The 13,241-nt window shown below is 41.3% G+C and overlaps 1 protein-coding gene across 2 annotated transcripts; it reads right to left on the bottom strand.

The window, feature by feature from the left end:
* Window positions 1-3,199: 3,199 nt before the first annotated feature.
* Window positions 3,200-7,081, bottom strand: LOC119032900 (troponin I, slow skeletal muscle-like). Of its 2 annotated transcripts, none has more exons than XM_037122523.1 (8): window positions 6,945-7,081; window positions 6,308-6,332; window positions 6,099-6,137; window positions 5,600-5,641; window positions 4,457-4,588; window positions 4,272-4,361; window positions 3,757-3,939; window positions 3,200-3,631 (listed from the first exon to the last, which is right to left on the bottom strand). In XM_037122523.1, the coding sequence occupies exons 1-8, from the start codon at window positions 7,076-7,078 to the stop codon at window positions 3,530-3,532; spliced, it is 747 nt and encodes a 248-aa protein (XP_036978418.1). In that variant the 5' UTR covers window positions 7,079-7,081; the 3' UTR covers window positions 3,200-3,529. The 2 variants fall into 2 exon arrangements, with proteins under 2 accessions (XP_036978418.1, XP_036978420.1); XM_037122525.1 differs by having other exon boundaries at window positions 6,323-6,332.
* Between the last annotated feature and the right edge of the window lie 6,160 nt (window positions 7,082-13,241).

Here is a 13,241-nt window from a genome sequence, read left to right as displayed (position 1 = left end):
TGTTGGATAGCTGCTAGGGGGGACCTGAAAGTGAAAATGCTAGCCCCATTCCGTGCCGTGAGACTCATCCTTGTGGCACTCTATAGCAGCGTTCTTCGCCCCTGATTCAAATGACTGCGTCGTTATCAGGCTTCAGCAGGGCTTGATGACGAGCCGATCACTCGAGTCAGGTGCGTCGGGGGGAAACATCTAAGACCTAGGTGGGCCCCCGAGGACTGGGATTGATGAACGCTTCTGCTGCTGCACAGGATAAATGTCACTGTAATGCACTTCTGTATCGTCTGCCAGAGCTCCTTTTCCAAACTGCTTATAATCTTATGACAGTGAGTCATATTCACTCTGCCTCATAAAGAGGCTGCAACTGTGAGCTAAGCTGAAGGTGAACTTGTAAAAGATGTTATAATGAATCAGCCCTTTTTTCCAATTTTTACTGCGTACCTGCTCCTCGGTTCTTTGTTAGACGATGTGTCGCCTTCACCGCCAACCGCTTTCTCATTTTCCGTTTCCAGAGCATGTAGCCAGCCTCTCATAGTGCATCTGCCCGCTACCTGATGGTTTGAACTGCTCCAGTGTACACTCATCTCACTCAAGGACATTTCTACAAGACACACGACGCCACACGAGAGCCGAGGCCGAAGCTCGCGGACGCGGGAGCATCCTGTCTAATCACCGGGACGGCCTTTTGTAGCTGTCGGATAAATTCCAATATTGTCCAGCCCCCCCGAGTCCCTGCAGCAATAAATACTCTCGCTCGTGCCGCATGTGGAAGATTAATGACATCAATCAAGCGTCCTCATCAGGCCACACACATACACGCCGCCAACACCGTAATCTGCTCCGGTTGTTTTTCTTTGCAGACTAGTGCTCATTTTTCTTCCTCTTTGGGTTACTCCATGAGTGAAATGAACCGGCGCTGTTCGGAGCCGCGGCAGTAATTATTTATTGTCAGGCTCGGCTTCTTCCATCTCACAACTCGTGGAAAAGATGGTGTCTGTTCTCCTCCAAGACCGAAGAGTCGTTTTTTTTAAAAAAAAAAAAAAAAAAAACATGAAGGAATACAGGCAGCTAGCTTCTCTAATGTTGAGTCGAGTCAGGTTTACTTTTAAAGGTCAGAGTCACAAATCATGGATCTGAGGACACTTCACACATCTTCCAAGTGCCACAGAAAACAGGAAGGACCTCCTCTCTAACACTGTAAAGTGAGTACGGCATACAAAGTTATTACGATTTGCTTTTAAATGGGCAGAAGCTGACCCGACTTTCTCCCTACAAATATTTTCTATTGATAAAATGATCCCAGAGAATTAAAACGAAAATTTTAAAACCTTAAGATTGACGGTGGAATGTAACTAAATACTCTATTAAGTACAGCTTTGAGGCACTTGTACTCCCATTATGTTATTTTAAACTTCCACTCGTCCACCACATTTTGCTCTTTTTACTCCACTTTACATGGTAAACACCTTTAGTCACTAGATTGCTTGCTGCATCAGAGCCAAAGTAGTGCATTTCTAGAATCTAATGGCGATCAATCAGCCAGGTTGATAATCAGCCAACTCACAGTGGACAGTATAAACATGAAGTGTTGTAAAAAGTATCCAAAAGTGTTATTGTTTTTGCTTAAAGGTGAGTAAAAGTGACACAAAGATGACTTCTGGATACTTTCTACAACCCTACAACCCCTCAAATCTTTAGACGTCCATCTTGGATTTTACCCAACACATCCACTTTTCAGTCACCTTGGTTATGTTCATAGCAGTAGATGTTTGTTGACTGCCACCAAGTGGCTCCGACGTCGAAGCACAGCGCGTTACATCCCCTGAGGAACAGTGACTGTGATCAAACTTGATCCACACTTGACCGTGTTTGTCATCTCAACGAGACTCTGGCGTTGTGACCTTTGCGGTTAACAGTCACTCTGTGGTGGTGACATGAACGAACTCTGGAAAGCACATCTGGAGCATTTGTTCTCTGCGAAGGTCATTGTCATCGGTGTCTATTTATAGTTACAGAGTGTGTATCCAGACCTGGGTTGCTTTTCGTTATCAGCCTGAGTGGATGGGCGGACAAGAGGCTGAACACATACCACACACACACACACACACACACACACACACACACACACACACACACACACACACACACACACACGTATACAAGAAGGAGATGTGACTCTTCACCATCTATATTCCTCATCAGAAAGTTACTGCGGACCCCGACGTGTGTGATCATCAGCTGTTTAAACACACCCCTCCATCACCAGCCCATAAAAAGCATACGATACACCATCTGATGTGCGCTTTCTGGGATGTTGGAGCTATTGTTGGTGTTACTGTCATACTTGGAATAACAATGGCGTGGCGACAGCAGCCAGTCTTCCCACTGACACACACAGAGGGGAGCACATGCATGCGGGCAATGCGCGGGACCACAATGCCGCTGGGTTTTGCCATCCGGCTCAAGTTTTGCTTTCAAAGACAGGGGAGTTATATGGAGGACAATCACCGGGGCTATAAATACTCGGCCCAGGTGTTCCGGAGTCTTTTCGCCATCTGCTGCTCTGGATATCAAGGCGTAGATCTACTGAGTGAAAGTAAATATGAAAGATTAAAGTCTGAAAACGGAGGAAAACATGATTCTGATGATTGAAAACACCTATTTTATTTTGTGCTTGATTAGCTCAATGCTTGTTTGTTCAAAATGTCTGCAGTTTTATCTCAATTATGCAAAGATTTGCAGACCTTTCTTAGAATTCTGAATTTAAAGTAAAAAAAATTCACAGAAAAAAAGCCAAGGATCGTACAAATATTGCCAGAATTCAGAGTTTAGAGACAGAATTTTAAGCTCAATTTTAGAAGTCGACACGACAGAAGTCTGCCAAAAAAGTCAAATTTTAAATGTAAAATCTGAAATGTAGCTCAAAATTCAGCCATTTTTCCCAACAAAGTCAGAACTGTGTGGAGAAAAAAGTCAGTTTTCTTTTTGTTTTGACTGTGGCAGTAATCGTCTTCTGTATTTATGGACGCGTCTGAGAGATCTATTTAAACATCGTGAGGTTAAGTTTGAGTAGGTACCACCTGTTGTGCCCCCCCATCATCTTCCTTTTTAATCCACCATGAGTCAGGCTGCTTTCCATTCTCTTCCATGCCGCGCATAAACCAAAACGGCTGCCAGTGAAATGAAACGCGATAAAGTCAAGTACAGATATGGAACATGAAAGACTGAAGCTGTTTATTCGCAGCCACTTTTAATTGTCTGAATATGTCATAACAAAACATCTCTGGTAATAAAAAAAAACTCATCCTACACTTTTTCTTTAAGTGCTTCGAGTCGTTGCACAGAAAAAAATGGCCGTCAAACAAATCAAGCAGCTGACAGACTGGGGGGGGTCAAACATGCTTTTGTGATCTATAATGCTTAAATCCTACAGCTTTCAAGTCATTTAGCCCTTCAGGTTCCATATTTTCTGTCTGCACAACTTCCTCTTCCCTCGCTCCTCGTCGACCAGCCTCGTCATCTGCAGGACTCCTCACTGCGCTCCACCGCCTGTGTCGAACATCTTCTTGCGGCCCTCCATGCCCGACATGGCCTCCACATTCTTACGCCAGTCACCCACCTCCGAAGTGAGCACCTGGGGTTGAGGAGAAAGTCATAAATATTAAAGCACATCACCTCCCTGAGAGTGTTTTATCTACACCTGCATCCTGGATGAACCTCAGGGATGTTCTGAAACTAAATGTTCGCAAGTTTTGATACCTTGTCCTGTTTGACGTCCTCCTTCTTCACAGACTTGAGGTTGGCTCTGAGGTCCATGGAGCCCTTGTGTTTGGAGCCCAGCAGAGCTCTCATCATCTCGTCTGCCGACACCCTCACCTTCCTCAGGGCGGGCTTCTTGAACTTGCCCCCGAGGTCCTGGACCTTCAGCTTCAGCTCATGGATCTAAGACATGCAAAAGTAAATACATGAAATAAAGTTTATGTATTCTTCTGTTCTCACTTTCACTGACCGAGCCAATATACATGCTAAAACCGAAACATTAAATATTTTCAAGATGACTTTTGCTCAATTATGGACATACAGTCCTGCAAACTTTCTACTAGTCAATAAAGGATTTTACTTTCTTTCTTTCTTTCTTTCTTTCTCAATAACCTCTGGCTGCAAGGAAGAGAATACAACTTTTTCATTTCTTTTTTTTTTTTTCATTTTAAGATATTGACTGAGCAGTGCACAATGATGAGAAGAATCTGTGCCGGGTGCTGGAGGCTACTTACATCTTTGTTGTGTTTGCTCACTTTGGATTCACAGTCATATCTCTCCTCATCTGTAATGTCAATCTTTGAGTGAAGCTGTTTGCAAAGATTCTGAGGAGGGGGAAAATATACGGTTTTAATATAACATTTTTTTGTACATTCTCTGCAGAAGACGAAGCTTTTCTCTTGATGTTTATGAACCTTACTTGTAGCTCCTCCAGTGATAATCCAGACAGTTGCAAAGGGGGCAGCTTTTCTCCTAGATAGCGCACCTTCTCCTCCTCCCTGTCCTGCGTCTCCTTCTCCAAATCTTCACATGCTCTTTGGAGGAGGAGCATCTGATTGGACAAAACAGATAGCAATCAATATTTTGATTAAAGGTGCCATATAGTGAATGTACATCATCACATAGCAAAAAAAAGTGTCTTAATCTTATTGTGATTACTGTACAGAATCTCAATATACTGTATGGCTAATGTATAGAGAGTAGGTCAACCAATTTGGATAAAGTAGAACTTACATTTTGATAAGAAAACAATATCCACTTGACTTCAGACAACTTTGTGTCTCAGTTAATGGTGAGTGAACTAGTCAGCAAGTTTAGCTAAAAGTAGTGTATTAATGGTTGAAATAGGATAGTGAGTAACAACAGATAAGTTGCTAAAATAGTTAACTAAAGTATCAAATAGCTTAAATAGCTCAAAAACTTAGCTGATAGCCCAAATAGTTCAATTAGTTAGCTAAAGTATCAGACAGCCTAAATAGCTCAAATATTTAGCTAAAGTGTCAGATTGGCTAAATAGCTCAAATAGTTGGCTAAGAAACAGGCCTAGTAAGCCATAGGCTAATGGACAAACAGTTGGAAAAGAGGACTAATGGTGGTTAGCTAAATGGATCCTTTTTTATTTTTTTTTTTTGGAAATAGTTGGTTAGTAGCAACAGATGATAGCCCAAATAGTTAGCCACAGAAACATATAGCTCAAATAACGAACTAAAAGTAGTGTATAAATAGTTGATATTGGCCTGGTGGCTAAGCTAAAGATAAAATAATGGAAAAATAAGCTAAAAGTGTTCATTAAATAGTTTACACAGTAGAAAAGTAGAAAGTCATGAATAAATGGTTTGAATTGTTAGTTAAAAGTAATAAGCTAAGTAGCTGGAGCAGTTAATAGTTAGCTTATAGTAACAGATAAATGGTTGACAAAGTTAGCGAGGCTAATGGAGAAGTTTCAAATTCAAATTCATTCAAAGAACAAATTTGGAAAATTACGGGTGGTGATGCCTTCAGGTAGCCTACTGGACTTCCTTTGACAGAGCTAAAGGACATAATAACTAGCGAGGCCACTCACCTTGAGGGAGAGCTTGCGCGAAGCCGAAATCTTCGACTTCGGCTGTGGAGAACAACATATATCAATATTAATTCACAACACAACAGACTTTCACAATTCAATAATCATTAATCAAGAGAACAATCCAGGATTGTTAGATGGGCACATATACAGATGATTGGTTAATATTACAAGTGCACTTTGCAATATATCATGATAAACTTGAAGAAAATTGAATTCACTTGTCATGTTTCAACTCAGCTCAAACATAATGAACTCCTTTGTGGCTCAAGTCATATGGAAAGACTTGTGAGCGTCAGAGATGGCCAACACTTAGCATACTCTAGCTGCTTGTAAAAAGATAATGCTTTATTATTAGGATGAAGTCAAGGGGAAAGCTCTCAGTGATGCTGATAACAACTCTGACAGATAACCACTGCCAGCTCTCCGCCATGTGCGAGAGGACAATGTGCCCCCCTCGTCGTGCAGAGAGGATTAACACTGTATAAAGCAGGCTCACCTTATCTCTGAGATTCATGGCTCTTGGTCTGTCGGACTCCTGAAACCCCCAAATAGGGACAAATGAGGGTGATGATGCTTTAAGTGATCACAATTACGTTTATGTAAGAGTATTAACAAGAAATGCTGCATTAGCTATTTTAAGAAAGTGAATACCAGCTTCCACATAACACAAATATGAACCAGTAGCAGTCAGGGACAGAGGATTACCATGAATTTTCTTACCTCGCTGCAACTGTAATCACAAGAACAAACACATACAGTGAGAGAGCATCAGAGGTGTGCATTAGTACAGTTTAGGGGTAATGAATCACCTCAGTGAACCACGATATAATCTGACCTATAAAAGGCACCACATAGCTAACAGTCCTCCGCATCATTTGACAAGAGGATTAAATGGAGGACAAGAAGAGAACAGTCCCCTCCACCATATTCAGCATCATCAAGTTTTTTATATAACACCCCAAAGGACAAAAAAGACTGAAATCTAATTTAGCAAATCAAACTTTCAGATTAGACTGAAGTATTTTTCAAAGATGTGATAACTGATGTAATATAACATTTAATTACAGGTTAATACAGCTGAGAAATACTTTTAAAAAAAAATACTCATATCGTCAATAATAACAGTGTTAGTTTATTGTTCTGACAACTAAATGAAAGACTCTAAGAGAACATAGTTCTGTAAACTTCTCCTCTCTTTTTTCTTTCCACGTTTTCTCAGTAAATCAGAGCAAACAAAAAACAAGCAATTTTCCAAAACACTATTAGAAAAGCCAAATAAAATGTGCTAACTTGACTGAGAGTCTTAAATACCTAGAACACACGGACCCAGTGATGGTTTTACCTGAGATGTGGTGTCTGCAGAGTCGAAACAGCGGCTGTCGAAGACAATGGGCAGCTTTTTATGTGAGTGGTGTGGCGCGTGGACAGCAGATATAACGTCTGGTCCCAAGAATGTGCTGGCATGGGACCAAGCATTAAATATCACCTCCCCCGACACTGCCACAACACCAGGAGAGTGTAATAATACATCATGAGCCTCACCTTCATCATATTGTCCAGTGAAATAATCTTATTGTAATTTGGAACAGTAAAAAAAAAAAAAATAAAAAATAATAATAATAATAATAATAATAAAACACACCAGGTATTTAATACTAAAATAATAAATACTGACACCATTTTATCTTTCACATTTAGAAGTATAACTTCAACGAGAAGTAAAAAATGGTGGGAAAATATGCTAATTTCCTTTATTGCCAAGAGGTGGTTAATATGCAGCTGGAGCCAGCAGCTGGTTAGCCTAGCTTAGCATAAAGAATCAAGGCAAGGGCAAACAGTTAGCCTGTTCTTACCATGCTAATCTCCATTTAGTTTATGTCTACTTCCCAAAAACTATCGTTTTAAATCACAAACGTATGTATTGTTCATGACACAATTCAAGCTGGATAAAAAAAATATATTTGTCTTTCTTCATTCACGGCTATACTAAGTATTTCCGAAATAAGTTCCCACAAGCTCCACTGGAAGTGTGACTTCGGCTCTCTTTGTGGGTGGAGCTCTGATGCCACGCCCCTCTGCTTGACCTAACTTCACCAAATTTGACACTGCGCTCCCTCGGGTCCTCGGCAACAAACCTGCCAAGTGTGAAGTTGACCGGGTAAAGGGTTCTCAAGATATGTGAATGACAAACAAACAGTGTTGGTTTAAGGTTCGATTTTCCCTCAGCTAACTGCTCAGTAAAGCTAAACATCTGTAGTACAAACACCATAGTGCGATGGGTGTAAAAGTAAACCTCAGGGTGTAATTCATGCTTGTAATTACATGAATGAGTTAATGTAAGAATAATAATAAACCACAGCAGGGCCAGGAGTTAAAATAGCTAAGTATTAATGCACTGATGAGTACAATACACACCCAAAGCCTTCAGGCATAACGAAAGCACACAATCACAATCTAAGAATAGGTCAGACCCCTTCTCCCATCCTCATGTAACCGTGGTAACATGGATTCAGTGACACTATCAACCCACACCATCAGATTCAAGGAAGCTCACATCTTTTTTTGTAATTTTTTTCACCTTTTCTGGGTATTTAGTCAAACATGTCATCAAGTACAAAGGTTAATCACATCCAGGCACGCGGCGACTGTTAGCTCCTGTCATTACCAGCCTGATTTATCCGCGGGGCGAGCGTGGGGTGACATTATCAAGGTTAAATAACGGGCATCGGCTCCTGTGACATTTAATCTATTCTGATCACAGTTATTCTGATAAAAATACCAGCTGGCGGGATTATGCCGCAAACTCAAAATAACAAGATGTGGTTCCAGTTTTGCCGCATTGGCTCCGAGTTCATCAGAAAGAGGAGGAGGAGGTGGAGCAGTGGGTTTAAATAGCTGCGACAGTCACATATTGTCTCAACAGTGCCAGTAAGAAGATTTGAAATCTATGAAACTGAGGACGTTCTCATCCTCAGCTCTGGTTTGTGTGCAGCGCTTGTTAGCAAATTATTTGCCTGCTAACACACTTTACTGTGAACATGGTAGTCATCTTGCCTGCTGAATGTTAGCATTATGACCTCCGTACTTCATCTTTGTCCTGTTTGGACATGTTTGTTTTCCTGTTTACATCTGCTGTCAACAATCGCTTGGCCTGACTTCATCAAGAGTTCAAAGCACGCACGCTAATCTCAGCCTGAGCCCTGACACTTACTGCAGATCATTTAACCCCCGAGCATCAGGTTTCTCTTCTTTCCACTGGCTTACACTGGAATAAGGCTGATGCAAGTGCTAAGATGTTTTTGGTCAGCCAAGCATTAGCAACAAGGACATCGTTTCGGAAGAGTCGCATGAAACGAGGAAGAGTCTTCGCCTGAGGGCTTCTCAGAGATTAGAAGCCAGGGTGAAAATAAAGGAGATCATTCACCTTCAACAGGACAAGTACGTTGAAAGTTCTCGAGTCTGATTCTCTGCATAACTGATTGATCTTGGAATTTCACCCCTGCCAAGAAGATCTCAATCCACTGATCAGGCGCACAGGGAGTTAGAAACTCACAGATGTTCTGTATCTTATCTGGGTCAGCAACAGTTTATGAATATTGTGCCTGCTGATTTCAGAAGTGCACTGCAATAGTAGAGTCTGGAAGAGATGAAAGTGTGGATGAACTTTTACATGTCTGCAAAAGAAAGTAATGAGCTGGTCTTGGTCAGCAGGACTGAACCACTTTGGTCAGCTCGGTATCAAAAGTCAAAGATGAGCCCAAGGTCTGTGGGCCTCTTGACGAACGTTATTAGATGGGTCACTCAGACAGGTTAATGTGCACACACAGGAACAAGTGATTCCTTGGTGTCTTTTTCTTTCTTTTTCTACACTACACACCTGAAAAACATGGTATATAATTTCCTTGTGACATATGCTGTGAAATATCCTGTTGTATTAGCGCAGCAGTGTGGAACACCGGACAACACCAGGAGCTAAAGAGACAATACCTCAGCGAGCACTGAGAGGCAATAAAAGGAGGAAGACGCGGGGTGGGGGACAACAAATGTTCTGTCATCATCTTTTTTTTTTTTTTTCAGTGATCCTCAGCAGGTGGAGGAGCTATTTCTGATGCAACCCAACTCCCTCCTGTCTCTACACACACACACACACACACACACACACACACACACACACACACACACACACACACACACACACACACACCACACAAAGAGAAAAAGATAGGGAGGCCTTGGTATCAGGGAAGTGCTTGTAATGCACTTTCTACTGTCGTTGCTCTAATAAATAGGTGGGTGACAGCTCAATGTGTCGCCCCGTAGTTCTCCATATGCGGCCATAAATCTGAACAACTGAGCTCAACTCTGAACCTTTTGGGTCTGGAGAAAGTAAAAAAGGACGACATCATTCTCTTTAACGCGGGCTGTTGATGCATAGGCCTCAAGGATTGCCGTCCGTCCTCACCTGCTCTGTGAGGTGTCTTTTTTTTTTTTTTTGTCAGTTGCCAGCTGCATAATCCATCTGAACCCATCGTCACGACCCAGCCAGCTCAGCCAGGAGCTGACTGGATGTGTGTTTTCAGTTGAAAGCATTCAGGATTGTACGTTAGGATGTACTCAGTTACATTCCACCAGTGGATTGAGAAGATTACAGAAAGCTGTGTGTACTTGATATCCATTTTCTTCACTACATCATCATTTGTCAGGTATATTGTGTTCATAGTAACTATATATCACTATCTCTTCTTTAAGGAAAGGTTCTGAAAACTTAATTACTCGTCCCTTTTTTGACAAACAATCTTTCACTCAATCACAACACTGTAGAATCCTTCTCACGTCTCCTCCTCCATCTTCCTGACCATCTGCCTGGCTCCTCGCACTTCCTGGATCTCGTACAGACTTCCCTGGGGGCAGCTTTGTTTGGACGCCGGGCGAGGGGAGCAGCTGACGCAGGACCGCAGCCAAGTGGCCTGCCATGGCATCCCTCTGCCCGCTGCTGTAACCTTGACTCTGCGGCACCGGGTGATCTGAGCGGGCCAACATTTCTCAGCCGCCCGCGCTGCTGTTGACCCTTATCCAGAGAAAAGGTTAGTGTGGGGAGGGACTGTGAGATCACTGTGGGGTAGTTTCTTGTGACTGTGTGTAAACTTTAGTGGGATTTCACTGAATGAGGGAATTTTGGTGTCTCTTGTCACATGCCTTTTTTGTAGTTGTAACTACTGTAGTATGAGCCTTCCAAGACATTCTTTACCTCTGCCAAGGCGATTGTGTTTTTCTCACATCTATTGTTTGTTTGTTGGTTTGTCAGCACGATTACACAAGAACTGATGAACACATTTCCATAAAAGTTGGATGGCTGAACAGACCCCGGGAGCTCAATATGATCGAGTACAAAAGGGGACTGTTCGGCCCTATGGAGTGACACTCTTCTGAGTGGCACTATGTAGTTTTGGAGAAGAAATTCAAATGCAGATTTTCAGTATTTACAATATTAATGAGGTAGTAATACTAACAATTTTCCATAACTGAATAAAAAGTCCTACTCAGAGGAAATAAGGTCCACAGAACACTGTTAGAAGCAAACAGAACCACATTTCTCAGCAGTCACCCAGTGGCTGCTGATGTTCCACTGAAAGCCACAAACAATGGCCTCATGGTGGCGCCAGAGGAAAAGCCAGAGGACTCCACCTGTCCCTGTGAAGTAGAATGACCAATGAATGAACTCACCTGAACCTTATTTACTATCAGAATCTAATCAGACTGAAAACAAAAGAAATACAGCCAAATATGACGTTACAGGTGAGCTGATAGTCCAGCTTCCCGGGACCTGAACCTGCCCTGAACAAAACCAGTCTCATCTGGCCTGTTCGTGGAGACAGCGCTTCAAGAAATGTTATATTTTTGTTGTAAACAAATGTGGATTCTGTATTATCTGAATACAACTGGAATTGTAAAGAAATAATATTTAAATTACACCTTTATTGACTGTTTGGCAGATCGTTGATGTCCTTTTCACATCTGTTCAATACATGTCAAACCACATTCAGAAGTCAGTTAGCCAGTTAGCTTAGCACAAAGAGTGGGGGAAACTGCCTCCCAGCACCTTGAAATTTACTGTAAATGTGTGTACGGCAATAAATCATTGAAAGTGGTTAGGGGTTAGATTTGGGTTTGTTTGCTTTTTTAAATCTAACCTGGTACTAGAATTTCATTATATAGACTCCTGTGGCTCCTAGACAGAATGAACTGTTTGTGACATTTGGCCCTGATGAAAACGACCCTGTAGGCACCAAGTTCTCCCCACGGAGAAACAAGTTACTAAAACTGTGTCTGCATCTGCCTCCACTCACACCTGGCAGGGTGACAAAGAAGTCATATTGTGTCCACATGAGGTCAGCAGAGGGTTATTATTACACAGCACCACAGCTGCCTGTGTGCAGAAGAAAAGATCAGAAAATAATCTAATAGTGAGGCAGTGAGGCAGGGTGACAGTGTATATTATTTTCAACTTTCACTGGGTTACAGTTGTCAACCAGCATCAGTCCTGATAATAACAACCAAATATTCATTCATTTTCAGGATTTTAACCCTTTAAATACCAATTTGTTTATATGATGCCCTGTTTTATAAATGAAATAACCAAAAAAAAAAGTTATTTTTCACATATAGTAAGTATTTAATGTATGTATTAATATTAACATTTGTACTAAATGTGGTCTTTTAACAGTTGCATGAGGATCAAGTTTCATTATGGGGCAAAGCCACCTATAGGACACAAAGGAAATAGCATGTATTTGATTTATGGGCCAAAATACAAGAAAAACTCCACTATAGTTTAGAGTTTTAATGTGGCATAATATAAATCAGTCAGTCAAACTTTGTGTATAGCATCTTTCTAACAGATCAAAATGCAATTCAAAGTGATTGAAACAAGAACAAATAACATGTTAGATAACAAAGACAAAAGAACTGTGAATGTGAACAGCTGCTAAATGTAAATAAAATGTACATGAAATATAGTATAAAGAATGTAGGACTATGAAAAACAAAGTAGATTAAAATAAGTATCAACATTAAAACCATAAACATTCTATAAATATAATACAACAAATACTACAGTTTAAGCTGTCTGTAATATACACAATGTATTAAAGACATACATATTATTATAGAAATTTGAAGTTAAATAAATAGATAAATAAAAAACATAGGAGACAGTCTACATTAATACAGTCAAAATGATCCAAAAATTACAGCACAAAACTAGACAGTAAGATTTTAAGGTGACCAGTGTGGCGTTAGGGTGTGGTCCTGTGTCTGACAGCAGCAGCGTCCCCATCAATCATCCTCCCGTAGTTTCTCTCCTGCAGTGCAGACTCTGACCAGCAGGAGGCGGCAGCTCCTCACACCACACACACGCCAGCGGGCAGCCGAGACCAGACGTCTTTCATTCTGCAGCAGCCAGAGTCAAGTCAGCAGCAGCAGCGACCGGAACATGGCATGTCAAAATAATGTACAGGGTTATAGTTTATTAGCAGCAAATTCAAATGGGATTCTAAAGTGATGCATCTGTTTAGATATCTGGGCTCAGACATGTAAAGGGCCCCTCCTACCTTTCAAAATAAAAGAAAGGAAGAAGAAA

This window comes from Acanthopagrus latus, chromosome 14 (genome assembly GCF_904848185.1).
Source record: "Acanthopagrus latus isolate v.2019 chromosome 14, fAcaLat1.1, whole genome shotgun sequence".
Classification (NCBI taxonomy): Eukaryota; Metazoa; Chordata; class Actinopteri; order Spariformes; family Sparidae; genus Acanthopagrus; species Acanthopagrus latus.
The sequence above is the reverse complement of the archived record's forward strand: the minus strand, read 5'-3'. Positions and strand labels throughout refer to the sequence as shown.